Source organism: Plectropomus leopardus, chromosome 3 (genome assembly GCF_026936395.1).
Source record: "Plectropomus leopardus strain MGB_pleo_1.0 chromosome 3, ASM2693639v1, whole genome shotgun sequence".
Taxonomy (NCBI): Eukaryota; Metazoa; Chordata; class Actinopteri; order Perciformes; family Serranidae; genus Plectropomus; species Plectropomus leopardus.
In genome coordinates, this window is record NC_142178.1 from 24,199,407 (window position 1) to 24,221,348 (window position 21,942).

The window sequence follows — 21,942 nt, forward strand, 5'->3', positions numbered from 1 at the left end:
GAGTTAGTTTGTCATGTATTAAGTGTTTCGTACTATTTGTTTTTCAGTCTTTAATAACAGTATTTTTTGGCTCTTACAGGTTTGCTTGTCGGGACCCTGGATGTCGTCTTGGACTCCAGCGCTCGGATGGCCCCATATAGGATCCTTTACCAGACCCCTGACTCTTTAGTTTACTGGATCATTGCTCATGGTATGTGCACTGTAACTCTTTAGCTATGAGTTAACACATTCATTTAACCTGAAATCTACGTTGAGAATTCAGTCTGTTGACTTGCATCACTTCAGCTGCTTTTTCCTGCACATTTTAACAGGTGTGCGGTATACAGGTGTGTGTTAAGGCAGTGTAGACCCCTGTGTGTTTTAACCCCCTGCACCTCCCTCCCCCAGCAAGCACACAGCACTTGATTCAACATCCTGCCTTTCCCATGTTAGCTGTCGAATGCCAAGCATTACATCATGCCTCGGTGGTTTTAAAGGGCAGGATTACAGGATGGGGTGCAGCAATCGATGCTTAAATATGAGTGGATGTTGTGTTTTTTGGCTGATCACTTGATGGCGTTTCATCTGGATTTCACTTCATCAGCTGGTGTCTCACAATAAAGTAATCTGCATATTCTATGCAAAGCTTTACTTGTTATTTCCAGTGAGAGACTGTCGGTGGCAGTGAATCATGCAAAGTAGCAGCCGCACTCCAGACTGAGTAGAGGCAGCAATCTTTTATTAAATCATTTTTATTGTGTCATTGAATGTGAAATCATCTGAGCTTTATGTTAGGAAAAACTCTGACACATCCAACATAAACCAGGGCTGCAACTGTTAATTTCATCATCAGTTACTTTGCTGATTATTTTTTTCATCATTCAATTAATTGTTTAGTCTACAAATGTAAGAACAGTGCCTGTAGCCCAGGTTAACACACTCAAACTGCATGTCTGATCATCAGTCCAAAATCTTTAAGGTATTAGTTCACTCAGAAAACATCAGAAAAGACACAGAAAACCAGCAAATAATGACAAGCAAAATGCTGTAGTTTTCATTGTGCTTTATTTGCATATATGTGGGAGTTCAGAGATGCAACCCACACGTTTTGGGAATGCATAGACACAAATCAGGATGATGCTTGATAAAATTATGATTTGAGGATCAAACTGCTGCAATTATCTGTAGTTTCAAATCCAATGAAGATAGGACACTCTTTAGACACTGGAAGAGATGACTTTTTTTAGTGAATCTGTGCAGTTAATTCAACTGTTCCCCTGAGTGTAGAAATCAGTACTATTTGTGTGACCTATCTATCTGAAATGGAGGTCTACAGAGGACTAGCCTGGCTTTGAGATGGCAATGGCTCCCCACCTCCTCTCCCTCTTCACCCCTCCCAGCCCTTAATTCGTCAGTGCAGAGATTGGAGAGTGGAGCAGTCTGGCAGACGTTGCTAATTCAGTGAATGTGCACTCACTGAGGGGCTGTTTGCAGCAGTGCTGAGGGATAATGGTCCATGGTGGCAGCCATTACTGCAGTCGGTTTCTCCTGCAGCCAAAAAAAAATCAGTTTTGACCCCACTAATCACTGATAACATTAACAAAAATGGTCATTATAGTGTTGCTGTTTAGACTTGGAAGATATGCATTTTATCTGATGTGCACCGATGTGTTTGTCGGCATTATCCATCCTCCAGTTAAAGAGGATTTCCCACCTCGCTGCTTAAGAATAAAACATTCACGTGTGTCCCAGTACTTCATAACGATTGTACTGCAAGTTATTTCTGAAACTTAACACCATAACACTCCTCCTATGAACACAGTGGCTGAGTACTCTGACTTTCCCTCCTCACTCCGCTGCAGGAACCTCCCGCAAAGAGATCACAGAGCACTGGGAGTGGCTGGAACATAACCTGCTGCAGACTCTCTCCATCTTTGAGAATGAAAATGACATTACTACCTTTGTCAAAGGAAAAGTCCAGGTAACTGTTCACTCTGTTACATCAGAATTGTTGACTGTATTTTGGGCTTCAAATTCAAAAATGTCGTATGTGAAATAGTGGAGTTTTGGTTGTTATAGATGTAAACAATGGATGTTGTTAGAGAATGTTTTATTTGTTGGTCACAGACATTCAGAGTGTAGATCATTAAAAGGTACAAAAAAAAGACAGCAATACATTTGATTCAACAAAGGAAATTTCAACAAAGCAACACATTTTTTGAGGACAAACAGAGAAAGCAGTCTTGAGCAGGCCATAAAATTATCACCTACTACTTAAAAAAGCTTTGCTAGTTTACTTCTGGAAAAACAAAAGCCTGTGAAGTACTCAAAACTTTAGTAGTCCATGCTTGATGACTATAAAATTTAGAACATTAATCCCAGCTCATTACCTCTTTCTGTCTCTTTCCATCTTGCCTCAGGGCATCATTGCCGAGTATAACAAGAACCACGATGTCAAAGAGGATGATGACACAGACAAGTTCAAGGAGGCCAGTGCCAAGTTTCGTAAACTGTTTGGGATGCCAGAAGAAGAGAAGCTGGTCAACTATTACTCCTGCAGCTACTGGAAGGGCAAGGTGCCACGACAGGGATGGCTCTACCTCAGCATCAACCACCTCTGCTTCTACTCCTACTTACTCGGAAAAGAAGGTCGGATACAGACTCACAGTCTCACCATTTATTACTATTGCCCTGTTTTTATAGATCACACATATTGCACTTTTGTCAATGTCTTCAAGCAGAATGGGTGGATCGACATGTGCTAGACAATAACTGTACAGCGTCAGGATCATTTTAAGACACATCAATTTGGCTACTTTAGAGGCACAATATACACTATATGAATAATTCTTTACAGCATTTTACATACCACTCTGGGATTTTGCAGAGGCATAAATAATCTTTTAGCAACCTTGCCAATATGATTTTTATTATTGCAATGCATTGGTTTTGTCCCTGAGATCTCTTAGTATAATTGGCTTCAACTTTGGCAGTTTTCATCTGACTAATCCAAATATTATTCTAATCTTCCTGAGCTGTCTCCTTGCCTGATTGTCTCCTCCATATTTTGTGTTATGAGCTGTTGAATCATTTCAAAGTTTGTTTTCTTTTGTAAGTATCCTCCAAATGATTTATTTAATTACTGGAGGGATCTCTGATCTGGTGATATCTGGAAAAAAAAAATTTTTTTTCAAGGTTGTATTTATTTTAGACTCTCAACTATTAAGAGTTTTTGTGCAGTAAGCAGTTACCACAAATCAAACTATGCATCATTTAAGTATTCTCGCAATCTTCACAAAGTGAAACCTTTTGCAAATTTTAAACCATATCCGGGAGGCTTTGTCTTATATTTCTGATATATACTTATGTCTCTCCTTTTAATGTCTTTCTGTAATTGTTAGCCAAACTGGTGGTGCGCTGGGCAGATATCACCCAGCTGGAGAAGAGCGCCACCCTCCTGCTGCCCGACGCTATCAAGGTGAGCACCCGCATCAACGAGCACGTCTTCTCCGTCTTCCTCAACATCAACGAGACGTTTAAACTGGCAGAGCAGCTGGCCAACATCGCTATGCGTCAGCTCCTGGACAACAAAGGCTTCGAGCAGGATCGCTCGCTGCCCAAACTCAAGAAGAAGTCACCCAAGAAGGTGTCAGCACTGAAGCGGTGAGAAAGAACTGAATGTGGGAACGCTTAATGCACATCAATAATAAATGCTGTTTAGGCTTTAGACTTTAGGTGTTAGGAGCTGACTGATCATTAATGTGTTGTGGTTGATAGAGCAGTTGGTTATCCAGACGCTTAACATAAGAACATAAGATGAAAGTCTGAAATAATGTTACAAGTTTAGGTTTTACAAATGCTAAAGCATGACTCACTTGTGTTTGGAAACAAAAGGAGTATTATGCCTTTGAATTTTAGTTGGTCTCTGCAAGCCCTTAAGAATGGCCTTAAGATCCCAATTTTCGCTTCATCAACACATTTATTGTAAGCATGATTTGGGTTCACTGCAGATTGTATGATGATTGCATCACACTTTACTGTTTCTACACAAATACTTCATTGTTTGAGTCCAGATTATATAACAACAGGAAATAAACCGTCCATGACTATTATTGTCAATTTAACAGGGCAAGTCCTATGCAAAATATTGACATACCTGTACAGTATATTCTAAAAATATTGTACACTTTTTTGGTATGCCATATTTTTGACTTATAATCAGTAGATTATATCATACCAAGCAGTTAACATACAATAAATATTTTTTAAAAACCTTGTAATCTAACCTGCCTCTGCATTTTGTGTCCTTCAGGGATTTGGATGCAAGAGCTAAGAGTGAGCGCTACCGTGCGCTCTTCCGTCTGCCCAAAGATGAAAAGCTGGATGGACACACAGACTGCACCCTGTGGACCCCCTTTAACAAGATGCACATCCTAGGACAGATGTTTGTATCCACCAACTACATCTGCTTCACCAGCAAGGAGGAGACGCTCTGCAGCCTCATCATCCCGCTAAGAGAGGTGAGTTGTTCTGTAAAAAGACCGCTGGGTTTGGAGTAAATGTCCTTTAAGTATTCAACTTTAAACTAACTTAGGCTGCAGCTTGTTGTAGTTTAGTGATTGGTAAATCTCTACGTAGGTCAGTTAACACTTAACTTCTTATATAAGTGGGCTATGTTTGAACTTTATTCTTTTGGAATAGAATAGTTATGTATTTCATTGTATTTTTCATGAAAGTCAAAGCTGGTTAGAGTGTCCTTTAATAAGAACTCTTATTTCTGAAATATTCTGTTGTTTTTTCCAGGTGACCATCGTGGAGAAGGCTGACAGCTCCAATGTGTTGCCCAGCCCGCTCTCCATCAGTACCAAGAATCGTATGACTTTCCTGTTTGCTAACCTGAAGGACCGAGACTTCCTGGTCCAGAGAATTTCTGACTTCCTGCAGCAGACCACCTCCAAGATTTACCTAGAGAGGGAGCTTACCGGCAGCCTGAACAGCTCAGACGATGAGGTAAAAAAAAAGTTTCTTAAAAACATAGTTTACTTTAAGTAAAGACAAAATCTATGGTTCAGTAATTTTGAACAGTGCTGGTGACACTGAACATGTAAAAGCATAAAGCTTGAACATGTTCTGTGTCCCCTCCAGGTTTACTCCCAGCATGGATCCCTGCTCTCTAGCAGCCCGCAGCACAGTTTGGGCTCAGAGAGCGAGCGTACATTCAACCTGAACGACAGCAGCGTGCCCACAGCCACACAAGCCCTGATGACTATGTACCGCCGCCGCTCACCTGAGGAGTTTAATCCCAAGCTGGTGGGTGAAATGCACTTTTGTCCAGTACAATTATGGGCATTTCATCTTGTCAAGCATGGCACAGCATGTAGTAACACCTTGTTTAATAATAACTTGTTCTGCTTCTGGTAAAGCTCTTTGTAGTCCTGACTAATGTATTTAAACTGTACATTTTTTTCTTGCCTTTTCATAATTGCCATTTTCACCTCATTACACTGCACGGATATTAAGCTGCATGAAGGATTGCTGCTAGCAGCATAATGGCAGGATTATTCTTCCTGCAAGACTTTACAAATAAGGCCAGAACTGCTCTTAATGTCAGTGCAATGGTACTATGACCTTGAATTAAAGAATATTACAATATATTATTGCTATGTTAGTTGTGCAAGAAATCAGTCTAATTCTGACAGAAAATGGGTCACAGTATTTGTACTTGAGCTACTGCATCTCATTGTTTTACCTCTTCAAGGCGAAGGAGTTCCTAAAGGAGCAGGCATGGAAAAACCACTTTGCAGAGTACGGACAGGGAGTGTGTATGTACCGCACCGAGAAAACGAAGGAGCTGGTCCTCAAGGGGATTCCTGAGAGTATGAGAGGAGACCTCTGGCTGCTTTTCTCTGGTGAGTGAATGTTCAGCGAGGCCTGAAATATTGTAAACACAACACACACACACACAGGACTGTGAATAATTCAGTCATACACCTGATGACACCACACCCTGCATACTACGTGCTCACACTTAATCATAACATCACATGATGCATACTTTATGCAAGTTGAATCTATCCATAGACACCCTGTTGACAAATTAAAAATGTGAGAACAAGATGAAAATTTAATAGCCAATGTGAGACACAAGTTTACGTCTACAGCAAATTCTTATTTCTGTGTTGCAGCCTATAGTTAATACCTTACTTTCTTTGTGACACAGTGTTGAAAACCATTCAGATTATTCAAGACTGAAATTGTTTTAACATGTAATGCTGGCTCTAGCCTCGATAGTGCCTTAGGCAAAATCTGAAAATAAGCAAAACATTTGTTTAAATGATGAATGCTTTTTCACTTGTCAGCCACTCAACTGAAAAGTGACCTCAGATTCTTTCTTTTGAAGGATTTACAGTTTAGTATATTTCACAAGAAAAAGCAAAAAAAATGAGAAAAAAATGTTGTATTACAGAAATAACTTTGATTGTGTGGGAAACACTTAGGTAGTTTTAGGGACTCCTTTGGGAGGACAATAACCCCAGGTCGAGGATCCCAAAAAAATCTTATTTTCTGGGAGAAATAAACAGTACCCCAAAGATGCAACCAAACATACAGCAGTATATTTGCAGTGATACCTTTCTATACTGAACTTCAAGTATATTATGATATACAGCATTTAGTGTATATTCACAAAGTTACTTTAGAAAACAAATAGGGCTATATATTAAAATTACTGGATTAATCATGATACCAGGCACTGGTTTAATCTAGTATTAATCCAATATAAACTCAATACTAGGCTAAATTTAACCAGCACTCATAAATATTAAAAAACAATTTGGTCACCGATCAAACCCAAATACTGAGCCCAGTTTTTAAACAAACAAGCCACTTGTGTATGGGGTCAACAAGGCAGCTATAAAAACTAATATTTAGGTCATTATTCTTTCTGTATCAGAAAATGACCCAAAGAAAGACTCATTGCCCTTACCCTGAAACTGATGAGTTTGTGACTTAAATCAGTATTTTTTATGGTGTAAAAATGTGTACCTGGTCATGAACAGAGAATTCAGTGACAGTCCTGCTGATATGATAGAAGTTATTTTTTATATCTGGAGTAAATGTGGTGTGGAGATTTACTTGAAGCAGGAAACATTATCTCACTTGAATTTGTGTAACACAGCTCGTACAAAAGCATACATTTGTTTATATTATTTTCCATGAGTGCTTGAACACAACATTTTAAACCTATCCACCAAACATTACTGCGTGGAAACTTTCTATTACCTGTAATCTCTCAGGGGAACTGTATCTTGTGACTGTCATTCTTTAAAAACATGCTGCATAGTCAGGTATGCACCAGCTCCAGATTTTCCTGTGAACAGGCACAGTCATGCAGCAGCTAATACTCATCCTCACCTGAGCAGAGCAGGTTACAAATAGCTCCTCCCTCTCTCCCCAGTGACCCACTTATGGCTCAGGAGGCTGTCGTCACAGCTGTACTGTTTTCATCTTTGTAACCTTTGCCTGCACTTTTGAAATGAATTTTCACTCTGCTAATCTCCTACAACAGAATTACTGGCCGTGTTTATTTTAAACATTAAGGTGATGACCTAATTGGTGTCTTGTTTTAGAACAGAGGGTGTAAAAACTGGTTTTGTGAGCCTTAGAAAGCATGTTTACAATGCAGATAACAGTGCAGAGGAAAACCATGATCATGGACTAATGTGAAAATGTATCCTCCAGGTTTTATTGCCAAGTTAATCACATAACTAAAGAAAAGTACATTAACCAGCAAACAAGTCTTTAATTTCAGTACCATTAGTGTTACAGTGCTTGTTTACTAACATTTCGCCATATTAAAAATTATTTTACAGCATTTTACTATTTAAAAATTATGGCTTCAGTAATTTTTTTTTTATTGAAATCAGAAGATACTTTAATACAAATATGCCAAATCGAGACAACCTTAATGTGACAATAAGGACTGTAAAGCAACTTTTGAGGGAGCTAATTGGGTTAACTAATTCTCCTTGTAGCCATCAGGCTGCTGACAGAGTGTAAAAGTGTGATGTGCACATTGATAAGTAACTGGAATACATAATGAAATGATGCAACATGACTGAAAGGTTTGGTGTTTACCTTAATGGGTAATGTGGTTTACCAAACTGTAAAAGCAGAGAGCTCCTACTTTTGTAGGTGTCAAAGTTGCAGTAAATACAAAATCCAACTAAGACCCAAAGAAAGAAAACGCAGTAAATGTAGTTACTGTGTGCTGCCTTGGGTTCATGGAGATCTGAAATGCTATAGAGCCAAAGAAAATCACAGTAATCGCATTACAGCTAATTGTGAATGTAAGAATGAGAGTGATGTCAGCTACACAATAATAACGTGACAATGACCATAGCAAGTAATTTTAATTCAGGTCAAATCTGAAGTGAATTAAAGAACAAAGTAATACTTGAGGGTTGCTGCAAATTTGCACTCTAATTACATTCAAAACTTAATCAGAAATCTAAATTTTTAAAGTAGGTTTCCACTTGCAAGGAATTTGATTTTGATTTTTTGGTGCATACAAACTTATACACATTAAGAGGAATACTGCATAACTCAAGAACTTAAATATAGAACAGAAAAAACTACAATAAACATCTCACAAAAATAAAAGAACATAACAAAATGCACGATATATCTGTGTCAGAACAAGCTGCACAGTTTTGTGCAGAATGGGCAAAAACACCATAAAGCCGTGACAACTATGAGTGGCGCCGTCTTACAACAGACATCTATGGAGGGAAGAAATCAAATTTAATCTAGTTAGACATTAAACACTTTTATTCATACTGAGCGAGATAAAACATTAAAATTATAGTTCATGCACTTTGCATTTGCATTGCCTATATAGCTGTTCAAGGTAGCACAAACGCAGTATGCAATAAGTACCTTTTTAAAAATTTAAGCTATCATATGAACACATATTCAATAAGTGCATCACCAGCTGTCTCCCTAAAAGGCTGCACAACTAATCAAAATATTATCTAAATCGGGATATATCCATCTGCAATATCCACATTGCAACAAAAAAAAACGGTAAATGTGTCACAAAATAATATTGTGAAAGTAGCCATGTTGTGCTACAAAGATGCTCCTGCCTACTAATCATATTCCAGACGCTGAGGAGCACGCTTTTTATACAGATCCCACGAACAGTCACATCATCATGATCATTTTCCTCAGTGAAAATGAAATGCAAAAATTGCCATTCCCATTAAATCACAACTCGTAACATAATTGCATTATCCATCAATATAATCACTATATGATTTTGTTTGCATATCATGGAGCCCTATCAAAAAACACTTAAAAGCCATTTTTCTCAGTTTCACGGTTAGTAAATGAGTAGTTAGGGAAGGGTCCATAATGTACTTTATTACCTATTCTTTTAAGTTACTTATCTTTGTGCACTTCAGGTGCTGTGACACTTAAATTGCCCCTTCCTAAGATCAGTGAAGTCAGTCTTATCTTATAGGATTTAAACATTTATTGAGAACTTTGCATATAATCGACACCATCACAAAGACTTTTAGCTCTTGTAGTTATCTTAGAGGAGATCTGACAGAGGAGCTTTAATCTCTTCTGTTTGTCACAGGTGCAATTAATGAAATGGCCACGCACCCTGGATACTACGAAGACTTGGTGGAGAAGTCGATGGGGAAATACAACTTGGCAACAGAGGAGATAGAGAGGGACCTGCACCGCTCCCTCCCTGAGCACCCAGCCTTTCAGAATGAGATGGGCATCGCTGCCCTCCGCAGGGTCCTCACAGCCTACGCTTTCAGAAACCCCAACATTGGATACTGTCAGGTACACATAGTCTTGTTTTGATTTTGACATGAGCTGACAGAAATCTTGCCGTCCTTGACAGAACTTGCATTTTTACTATTCTCTCCCTCAACACCAAAGGCTATGAATATTGTGACATCTGTGTTGCTGCTCTACGCCAAGGAAGAGGAGGCTTTTTGGCTGCTCGTGGCGCTCTGTGAGAGGATGCTGCCTGACTACTACAACACCAGGGTTGTAGGTCAGTATGTGCATCTGTGCCAACTTTCTGTTTAGTTAAAGGGATAATTAGGACCTTTTTAAAGGGGGGTTGTATGAGGGACTTGTCCATAGACGCTGTGTTACATATGGTGGATGTCTGTCGGCACGCTCCGTTAGAGAAGCAGACTGCAGTCTGACATGGAAGTTAAGCAATTCACAGCTGTGTAAAGGGGGGCGGCAACAAAACATATTTAAGCCACTTATTTTTTTGACATGCTACAATATGTCTTTTTAAAAAAAATCATACTATGCCAAGATTTTTAGGACAACATAGTGTACTCTCCTCTTTGGATGACATACTTTAATATGAAATTTTCATGTGATTTAGGAAATTGTACTGTATATTTTTTGTTTTTTTGTTTTTTCTCTTCACAAAAGCTATTATACAGTCAACTTCAATTAGATACTTTTTCAGGGCAAACCATTGAACATATACTATATTATGACCTTTTTATGCTACTTTTAACGACACACTATAATATACATGTATGACAAAGTATACTATGACTTTTATAATTATAATTTTTATAGGATAGGAAAGCTCTAGTGTGAAAGGGGGAGAGAGAGAGAGGGGTTGACAAAGGTCAAACACGGCCAAAAACCTCATAATTTAGCATGTCCAAAAAATGGCCAAAAAGGCAATAGTATAGTATGGCGAAAAAAGTGAAACTCGGACCCCTCCTAAAAATGGTTGAAACCTACTAAGAACAACTTGCAGCGATGTACAATACCAAACAAAGTGGCAATAAAGGCCAAAATATGCCAAAAAAAACACAAAATTTAGCATGTCAAAATTGCCCAAAATGGCAATAGTATAGTATGGCGAAAAAAGTCAAATTTGGACCCCTCCTAAAAATGGCTGAAACCCACTTAGAATAACTTTCAGAGATGCGCAGTACTATACAAAGTGGCAATTAAGGCCAAAAAATTCCAGAAAAACACATCATTTAGCATGTCCAAAAAATGGCCATAAAGGCAATAGTATAGTATGGCGAAAAACGTCAAATTTGGACCCCCCCTAAAAATGGCTGAAAACCACTTAGAATAACTTGTTGTTACATGTCATACCATTCAAAGTGGAAATAACTGCCAAAAAAGGTCAAAAACCTTATAATTTAAAGTGTCCAAAACATGGCTAAAAATAGCAATAGTGTAGTATGGCGAAAAAAGTCAAATTCTGACCCCTCCTAAAAATGGCTGAAACCTACTTAGAATAACTTATAGAGATGCGCAGTATGGTGTTTTGGGCCATTTTTGCAGATTTTATCGCTATAGTGTTTCTCAGCACGCTATGTTAGGGTGTTTTAAAACATTTTAAGCTGTTTTTATGACATGTCATTTTTTGACATTTTTGCCATACTATAGCCTTGCTTTTTTGATCATTTTTTCAACATGCTATATTATGATGTTTTTGGTCGTTTTTGCACATTTTATTGCTATGGTGTTTCTCAGCACACTCTTTTATACTGTTTTTAGGTGTTTAAAGCTATTTTTGGAGAATGTCATTTTTTGACATTTTTGCCATACTATAGCCTTGCTTTTTTCATTATTTTTCCTACATGCTATATTGTTGTGTTTCTGGCCATTTTTGCAGATTTTATTGCTATGGTGTTTCTCAGCACGCTATTTTATACTGTTTTGAGGTGTATTCAGCTGTTTTTATGACATGTCATTTTTGGACATTTTTTGCCTTACTATAGCCTTGCTTTTTTGGTCATTTTTTCAACATGCTATATTATGATGTTTTTGGTTGTTTTTGCACAATTTATTGCTATGGTGTTTCTCAGCACGCTATTTTATGCTGTTTTGAGGTATATTCAGCTGTTTTTATGACATGCCATTTTTTGACATTTTTGCCATACTATAGCCTTGCTTTTTTGGTCATTTTTTCAACATGCTATATTTTGATGTTTTTGGTTGTTTTGGCACATTTTATTGCTATGGTTTTTGTCCTACACGCTATTTTATGCTGTTTTGAGGTATATTCAGCTCTTTTCATGACATGCCATTTTTTGACATTTTTGCCTTACTATAGCCTTGCTTTTTTGGTCATTTTTTCAACATGCTATATTATTGTGCATTTGGCAATTTTTGCAGATTTTATTGCAATGGTGTTTCTCAGCACGCTATTTTATGCTGTTTTGAGGTGTTTCAAGCTATTTTTGGAGAATGTCATTTTTTGACATTTTTGCCTTACTATAGCCTTGCTTTTTTGGTCATTTTTTCGACATGTATTATTATGATGTTTTTGGTTGTTTTTGCACATTTTATTGCTATGGTGTTTCTCAGCACACTCTTTTATACTGTTTTTAGGTGTTTCAAGCTATTTTTGGAGAATGTCGTTTTTTGACATTTTTGCCTTACTATAGCCTTGCTTTTTTGGTCATTTTTTCAACATGCTATATTGTGATGCTTTTGGTTGTTTTGGCACATTTTATTGCTATGGTGTTTGTCAGCACGCTATTTTATGCTGTTTTGAAGTGTTTTTAGCTACTTTTATGACATGTCATTTTTGGACATTTTTGCCATACTATAGCCTTGCTTTTTTGGTCATTTTTTCAACGTGCTATATTATGATGTTTTTGGTCGTTTTTGCACATTTTATCGCTATGGTGTTTCTCAGCACGCTATGCTATGCTGTTTTAATACGTTTTAAGCTGTTTTTATGACATGTCATTTTTGGACATTTTTGCCATACTATAGCCTTGCTTTTTTGGTCATTTTTTCGACATGTATTATTATGAGGTTTTTGGTCGTTTTTGCACATTTTTTTGCTATGGTGTTTGTCAGCACGCTATTTTATGCTGTTTTGAAGTGTTTTTAGCTACTTTTATGACATGTAATTTTTTGACATTTTTGCCATACTATAGCCTTGCTTTTTTGGTCATTTTTTCAACATGCTATATTATGATGTTTTTGGTCGTTTTTGCACATTTTATTGCTATGGTGTTTCTCAGCACGCTATTTTACGCTGTTTTGAGGTGTATTCAGCTGTTTTTATGACATGTCATTTTTTGACATTTTTGCCATACTATAGCCTTGCTTTTTTGGTCATTTTTTCAACATGCTATATTATTGTGCATTTGGCAATTTAGGCACATTTAATTGCCATGGTGTTTCTCAGCACGCTATGTTATGCTGTTTTAATACATTTTAAGCTGTTTTTATGACATGTCATTTTTTGACATTTTTGCCATACTATAGCCTTGCTTTTTTGGTCATTTTTTCGACATGTATTATTATGATGTTTTTGGTCGTTTTTGCACATTTTATTGCCATGGTGTTTCTCAGCACACTCTTTCATACTGTTTTTAGGTGTTTAAAGCTATTTTTGGAGAATGTCATTTTTTGACATTTTTGCCTTACTATAGCCTTGCTTTTTTGGTCATTTTTTCAGCATGCTATATTATGATGTTTTCGGTCGTTTTGGCACATTTTATTGCTATGGTGTTTCTCAGCACGCTATTTTATGCTGTTTTGAGGTATATTCAGCTGTTTTTATGACATGCCATTTTTTGACATTTTTGCCATACTATAGCCTTGCTTTCTTGGTCATTTTTTCAACATGCTATATTATGATGTTTTTGGTCGTTTTTGCACATTTTATCGCTATGGTGTTTCTCAGCACGCTATGTTATGCTGTTTTAATACGTTTTAAGCTGTTTTTATGACATGTCATTTTTGGACATTTTTGCCATACTATAGCCTTGCTTTTTTCGTCATTTTTTCAACATGCTATATTATGATGTTTTTGGTTGTTTTGGCACATTTTATTGCTATGGTGTTTCTCAGCACACGTTTTTATACTGTTTTTAGGTGTTTAAAGCTATTTTTGGAGAATGTCATTTTTTGACATTTTTGCCTTACTATAGCCTTGCTTTTTTGATCATTTTTTCAACATGCTATATTATGATGTTTTTGGTCGTTTTTGCACATTTTATTGCTATGGTGTTTCTCAGCACACTCTTTTATACTGTTTTTAGGTGTTTAAAGCTATTTTGGAGAATGTCATTTTTTGACATTTTTGCCATACTATAGCCTTGCTTTTTTGGTCATTTTTTCAGCATGCTATATTATGATGTTTTCGGTCGTTTTGGCACATTTTATTGCTATGGTGTTTCTCAGCACGCTATTTTATGCTGTTTTGAACGGTTTTCAGCTGTTTTTATGACATGTCATTTTTGGACATTTTTGCCTTACTATAGCCTTGCTTTTTTGGTCATTTTTTCAACATGCTATATTATGATGTTTTTGGTCGTTTTTGCATGTTTTATTGCTATGGTGTTTCTCAGCACGCTATGTTATGCTGTTTTAAAAAATTTTAAGCTGTTTTTATGACATGTCATTTTTGACATTTTGCCATACTATAGCCTTGCTTTTTGGTCATTTTTTCAACATGCTATATTATGATGTTTTTGGTCGTTTTGCACAATATATTGCTATGGTGTTTCTCAGCACACTCTTTTATACTGTTTTGAGGTGTTTAAAGCTATTTTTGGAGAATGTCATTTTTTGACATTTTTGCCATACTATAGCCTTGCCTTTTTGGTAATTTTTTCAACATGCTATATTATGATGTTTTTGGTTGTTTTTGCACATTTTATTGCTATGGTGTTTCTCAGCACACTCTTTTATACTGTTTTTAGGTGTTTAAAGCTATTTTTGGAGAATGTCATTTTTTGACATTTTTGCCATACTATAGCCTTGCTTTTTTGGTCATTTTTTCAACATGCTATATTATGATGTTTTTGGTTGTTTTTGCAGATTTTATTGCTATGGTGTTTCTCAGCATGCTATTTTATGCTGTTTTGAAGGGTTTTCAGCTCTTTTTATGACATGTCATTTTTTGACACTTTTGCCATACTATAGCCTTGCTTTTTTGGTCATTTTTTCAACATGCTATATTATGATGTTTTTGGTTGTTTTTGCAGATGTTATTGCTATGGTGTTTCTGAGCACGCTATTTTATGCTGTTTTGAAGGGTTTTCACCTATTTTTGGGACCAGTCATTTTTTAACATTTTTGCCATACTATAGCCTTGCTTTTTTTGGTCATTTTTTTCAACATGCTATATTATGATGTTTTTGGTTGTTTTTGCACATTTTATCGCTATGGTGTTTCTCAGCACGCTATGTTATGCTGTTTTAAAACATTTTAAGCTGTTTTTATGACATGTCATTTTTTGACATTTTTGCCATACTATAGCCTTGCTTTTTCGCTCATTTTTTTGACATGTATTATTATGATGTTTTTGGTCGTTTTTGCACATTTTATTGCTATGGTGTTTCTCAGCACACTCTTTTATACTGTTTTTAGGTGTTTAAAGCTATTTTTGGAGAATGTCATTTTTTGACATTTTTGCCATACTATAGCCTTGCCTTTTTGGTCATTTTTTCAACATGCTATATTGTGATGTTTTCAGTCAGTTTTTGCAGATTTTATTGCTATGGTGTTTGTCAGCACGCTATTTTATGCTGTTTTGAGGTATATTCAGCTGTTTTTATGACATGTTATTTTTGGACATTTTTGCCATACTATAGCCTTGCTTTTTTGGTCATTTTTTCAACATGCTATATTATGATGTTTTTGGTTGTTTTTGCACATTTTATTGCTATGGTGTTTCTCAGCACGCTATGTTATGCTGTTTTAAAACATTTTAAGCTGTTTTTATGACATGTTATTTTTGGACATTTTTGCCATACTATAGCCTTGCTTTTTTGGTCATTTTTTTCAACATGCTATATTATGATGTTTTTGGTCAGTTTTTGCACGTTTTATTGCTATGGTGTTTGTCAGCACGCTATTTTATGCTGTTTTGAGGTGTTTAAAGCTATTTTTGGAGCATGTCATTTTTTGACATTTTTGCCTTACTATAGCCTTGCTTTTTTCGTCATTTTTTTCAACATGCTATATTATGATGTTTTTGGTTGTTTTTGCAGATTTTATTGCTATGGTGTTTCTCAGCACGCTATTTTATGCTGTTTTGAAGGGTTTTCAGCTCTTTTTGTGACATGTCATTTTTTGACATTTTTGCCTTACTTTTTTGGTCATTTTTTTTCAACATGCTATATTGTGATGTTTTCAGTCAGTTTTTGCAGATTTTATTGCTATGGTGTTTGTCAGCACGCTATGTTATGCTGTTTTAAAACATTTTAAGCTGTTTTTATGACATGTCATTTTTTGACATTTTTGCCATACTATAGCCTTGCTTTTTTGGTCATTTTTTTTCAACATGCTATATTATGATGTTTTTGGTCGTTTTTGCACAATATATTGCTATGGTGTTTCTCAGCACACTCTTTTATACTGTTTTGAGGTGTTTAAAGCTATTTTTGGAGAATGTCATTTTTTGACATTTTTGCCATACTATAGCCTTGCCTTTTTGGTAATTTTTTCAACATGCTGTATTATGATGTTTTTGGTTGTTTTTGCAGATTTTATTGCTATGGTGTTTCTCAGCACGCTATTTTATGCTGTTTTGAAGGGTTTTCAGCTCTTTTTGTGACATGTCATTTTTTGACATTTTTGCCATACTATAGCCTTGCTTTTTTGGTCATTTTTTCAACATGCTATATTGTGATGTTTTCAGTCAGTTTTTGCAGATTTTATAGCTATGGTGTTTCTCAGCATGCTATTTTATGCTGTTTTGAGGTGTTTAAAGCTATTTTTGGAGCATGTCATTTTTTGACATTTTTGCCATACTATAGCCTTGCTTTTTTGGTCATTTTTTTCAACATGCTATATTATGATGTTTTTGGTCAGTTTTTGCACGTTTTATTGCTATGGTGTTTGTCAGCACGCTATTTTATGCTGTTTTGAGTTGTTTAAAGCTATTTTTGGAGCATGTCATTTTTTGACATTTTTGCCTTACTATAGCCTTGCTTTTTTCGTCATTTTTTTCAACATGCTATATTATGATGTTTTTGGTTGTTTTTGCAGATTTTATTGCTATGGTGTTTCTCAGCATGCTATTTTATGCTGTTTTGAAGGGTTTTCAGCTGTTTTATGACATGTCATTTTTGACATTTTGCCATACTATAGCCTTGCTTTTTTGGTCATTTTTTCAACATGCTATATTGTGATGTTTTCAGTCAGTTTTTGCAGATTTTATAGCTATGGTGTTTCTCAGCATGCTATTTTATGCTGTTTTGAAGGGTTTTCAGCTCTTTTTGTGACATGTCATTTTTTGACATTTTTGCCATACTATAGCCTTGCTTTTTTGGTCATTTTTTCAACATGCTATATTATGATGTTTTTGGTTGTTTCTGCACATTTTATTGCTATGGTGTTTCTCAGCACGCTATGTTATGCTGTTTTAAAACATTTTAAGCTGTTTTTATGACATGTCATTTTTTGACATTTTTGCCATACTATAGCCTTGCCTTTTTGGTCATTTTTTCAACATGCTATATTATGATGTTTTTGGTTGTTTTTGCAGATTTTATTGCTATGGTGTTTGTCAGCACGCTATTTTATGCTGTTTTGAGTTGTTTAAAGCTATTTTTGGAGCATGTCATTTTTTGACATTTTTGCCTTACTATAGCCTTGCTTTTTTCATCATTTTTTTCAACATGCTATATATTGATGTTTTTGGTTGTTTTTGCAGATTTTATTGCTATGGTGTTTCTCAGCGCGCTATTTTATGCTGTTTTGAACGGTTTTCAGCTCTTTTTATGACATGTCATTTTTTGACATTTTTGCCTTACTATAGCCTTGCTTTTTTGGTCATTTTTTCAACATGCTATATTATGATGTTTTTGGTCGTTTTTGCACAATATATTGCTATGGTGTTTCTCAGCACACTCTTTTATACTGTTTTGAGGTGTTTAAAGCTATTTTTGGAGAATGTCATTTTTTGACATTTTTGCCATACTATAGCCTTGCCTTTTTGGTAATTTTTTCAACATGCTATATTATGATGTTTTTGGTTGTTTTTGCAGATTTTATTGCTATGGTGTTTGTCAGCACGCTATTTTATGCTGTTTTGAGGTGTTTAAAGCTATTTTTGGAGCATGTCATTTTTTGACATTTTTGCCATACTATAGCCTTGCTTTTTTCGTCATTTTTTTCAACATGCTATATTATGATGTTTTTGGTCAGTTTTTGCACGTTTTATTGCTATGGTGTTTGTCAGCACGCTATTTTATGCTGTTTTGAAGGGTTTTCAGCTCTTTTTGTGACATGTCATTTTTTGACATTTTTGCCTTACTATAGCCTTGCTTTTTTGATCATTTTTTCAACATGCTATATTATGATGTTTTTGGTCGTTTTTGCACATTTTATTGCTATGGTGTTTCTCAGCACACTCTTTTATACTGTTTTTAGGTGTTTAAAGCTATTTTTGGAGAATGTCATTTTTTGACATTTTTGCCTTACTATAGCCTTGCTTTTTTGGTCATTTTTTCAACATGCTATATTATGATGTTTTTGGTTGTTTTTGCAGATTTTATTGCTATGGTGTTTCTCAGCATGCTATTTTATGCTGTTTTGAAGGGTTTTCAGCTCTTTTTGTGACATGTCATTTTTTGACATTTTTGCCATACTATAGCCTTGCTTTTTTGGTCATTTTTTCAACATGCTATATTATGATGTTTTTGGTTGTTTCTGCACATTTTATTGCTATGGTGTTTCTCAGCACGCTATGTTATGCTGTTTTAAAACATTTTAAGCTGTTTTTATGACATGTCATTTTTTGACATTTTTGCCATACTATAGCCTTGCTTTTTTGGTCATTTTTTCAACATGCTATATTGTGATGTTTTCGGTCGTTTTTGCACATTTTATTGCTATGGTGTTTCTCAGCACACTCTTTTATACTGTTTTTAGGTGTTTAAAGCTATTTTTGGAGAATGTCATTTTTTGACATTTTTGCCTTACTATAGCCTTGCTTTTTTGGTCATTTTTTCGACATGTATTATTATGATGTTTTTGGTTGTTTTTGCACATTTTATTGCTATGGTGTTTGCCAGCACGCTATTTTATACTGTTTTGAGGTGTATTCAGCTGTTTTTATGACATGTCATTTTTGGACATTTTTGCCATACTATAGCCTTGCTTTTTTGATCATTTTTTCAACATGCTATATTATGATGTTTTTGGTCGTTTTTGCACATTTTATTGCTATGGTGTTTCTCAGCACACTCTTTTATACTGTTTTTAGGTGTTTCAAGCTGTTTTTGACATGTCATTTTGACATTTTTGCCATACTATAGCCTTGCTTTTTGATCATTTTTCAACATGCTATATTATGATGTTTTGGTTGTTTTGCACATTTTTTGCTATGGTGTTTCTCAGCACACTCTTTTATACTGTTTTTAGGTGTTTAAAGCTATTTTTGGAGAATGTCATTTTTGGACATTTTTGCCTTGCTATAGCCTTGCTTTTTTGGTCATTTTTTCAACATGCTATATTATGATATTTTTGGTTGTTTTTGCAGATTTTATTGCTATGGTGTTTCTCAGCATGCTATTTTATGCTGTTTTGAGGTGTATTCAGCTGTTTTTATGACATGTCATTTTTGGACATTTTTGCCATACTATAGCCTTGCTTTTTTGATCATTTTTTCAACATGCTATATTATGATGTTTTTGGTCGTTTTTGCACATTTTATTGCTATGGTGTTTCTCAGCACACTCTTTTATACTGTTTTTAGGTGTTTAAAGCTATTTTTGGAGAATGTCATTTTTTGACATTTTTGCCATACTATAGCCTTGCTTTTTGGTCATTTTTCAACATGCTATATTGTGATGTTTTGGTCGTTTTGCACATTTTTTGCTATGGTGTTTCTCAGCACACTCTTTTATACTGTTTTTAGGTGTTTAAAGCTATTTTAGAATGTCATTTTGACATTTTTGCCTTACTATAGCCTTGCTTTTTGGTCATTTTTTCAGCATGCTATATTATGATGTTTTGGTCGTTTTGCACATTTTATTGCTATGGTGTTTCTCAGCTATTTTATGCTGTTTTAGGTGTTTAGCTATTTTTTTATGAATGTCATTTTTTGACATTTTTGCCTTACTATAGCCTTGCTTTTTTGATCATTTTTTCAACATGCTATATTATGATGTTTTTGGTCGTTTTTGCACATTTTATTGCTATGGTGTTTCTCAGCACACTCTTTTATACTGTTTTTAGGTGTTTAAAGCTATTTTTGGAGAATGTCATTTTTTGACATTTTTGCCTTACTATAGCCTTGCTTTTTTGGTCATTTTTTCGACATGTATTATTATGATGTTTTTGGTTGTTTTTGCACATTTTATTGCTATGGTGTTTCTCAGCACACTCTTTTATACTGTTTTTAGGTGTTTAAAGCTATTTTTGGAGAATGTCATTTTTGACATTTTGCCTTACTATAGCCTTTGCTTTTTGGTCATTTTTTCAACATGGTATATTATGATGTTTTCGGTCGTTTTGGCACATTTTATTGCTATGGTGTTTCTCAGCACACTCTTTTATACTGTTTTGAACGGTTTTCAGCTCTTTTTATGACATGTCATTTTTGGACATTTTTGCCTTACTATAGCCTTGCTTTTTTGGTCATTTTTCAACATGCTATATTATGATGTTTTTGGTCGTTTTGCAGATTTTATTGCTATGGTGTTTCTCAGCATGCTATTTTATGCTGTTTGAGGTGTTTCAGCTGTTTTATGATGTCATTTTGGACATTTTGCCATACTATAGCCTTGTTTTGGTCATTTTTCTGCTATATTATGATGTTTTCGGTCGCTTTGGCACATTTATTGCTATGGTGTTATTTTATGCTGTTTTGAAGGGTTTTCAGCTCTTTTTGTGACATGTCATTTTTGACATTTTGCCTTACTATAGCCTTGCTTTTTGATCATTTTTTCAACATGCTATATTATGATGTTTTTGGTTGTTTTGCACATTTTATTGCTATGGTGTTTCTCAGCACACTCTTTTATACTGTTTTTAGGTGTTTAAAGCTATTTTTGGAGAATGTCATTTTTTGACATTTTTGCCATACTATAGCCTTGCCTTTTTGGTCATTTTTTCAACATGCTATATTATGATGTTTTTGGTCGTTTTTGCACATTTTATCGCTATAGTGTTTCTCAGCACGCTATGTTATGCTGTTTTAAAACATTTTAAGCTGTTTTTATGACATGTCATTTTTTGACATTTTTGCCATACTATAGCCTTGCTTTTTTGGTCATTTTTTCAACATGCTATATTATGATGTTTTTGGTCGTTTTTGCACATTTTATTGCTATGGTGTTTCTCAGCACACTCTTTTATACTGTTTTTAGGTGTTTAAAGCTATTTTTGGAGAATGTCATTTTTTGACATTTTTGCCATACTATAGCCTTGCCTTTTTGGTCATTTTTTCAACATGCTATATTATGATGTTTTTGGTTGTTTTTGCAGATTTTATTGCTATGGTGTTTGTCAGCACGCTATTTTATGCTGTTTTGAAGGGTTTTCAGCTCTTTTTGTGACATGTCATTTTTTGACATTTTTGCCTTACTATAGCCTTGCTTTTTTCGTCATTTTTTTCAACATGCTATATTATGATGTTTTCGGTCGTTTTGGCACATTTTATTGCTATGGTGTTTCTCAGCACGTTATTTTATGCTGTTTTTAGGTGTTTAAAGCTATTTTTGGAGAATGTCATTTTTTGACATTTTTGCCTTACTATAGCCTTGCATGTTTGGTCATTTTTTCAACATGCTATATTGTTATGTTTTCAGTCAGTTTTTGCAGATTTTATTGCTATGGTGTTTCTCAGCACGCTATTTTATGCTGCTTTGAGGTGTTTAAAGCTATTTTTGGAGCATGTCATTTTTTGACATTTTTGCCATACTATAGCCTTGCTTTTTTGGTCATTTTTTCAACATGCTATATTATGAT

At 35.2% G+C, this 21,942-nt stretch overlaps 1 protein-coding gene across 1 annotated transcript in view; it reads left to right on the top strand.

The window, feature by feature from the left end:
* The window catches only part of tbc1d9 (TBC1 domain family, member 9 (with GRAM domain)), a 60,716-nt gene that overhangs the window by 9,623 nt on the left and 29,151 nt on the right, over positions 1-21,942 (top strand). The window contains exons 2-11 of the mRNA XM_042484931.2: positions 80-190; positions 1,842-1,960; positions 2,400-2,628; positions 3,381-3,642; positions 4,292-4,499; positions 4,783-4,989; positions 5,125-5,289; positions 5,738-5,888; positions 9,623-9,837; positions 9,937-10,054. Coding sequence (XP_042340865.1) covers positions 80-190; positions 1,842-1,960; positions 2,400-2,628; positions 3,381-3,642; positions 4,292-4,499; positions 4,783-4,989; positions 5,125-5,289; positions 5,738-5,888; positions 9,623-9,837; positions 9,937-10,054 — 1,785 coding nt within the window. The remainder of the gene's footprint in view (positions 1-79; positions 191-1,841; positions 1,961-2,399; positions 2,629-3,380; positions 3,643-4,291; positions 4,500-4,782; positions 4,990-5,124; positions 5,290-5,737; positions 5,889-9,622; positions 9,838-9,936; positions 10,055-21,942) is intronic.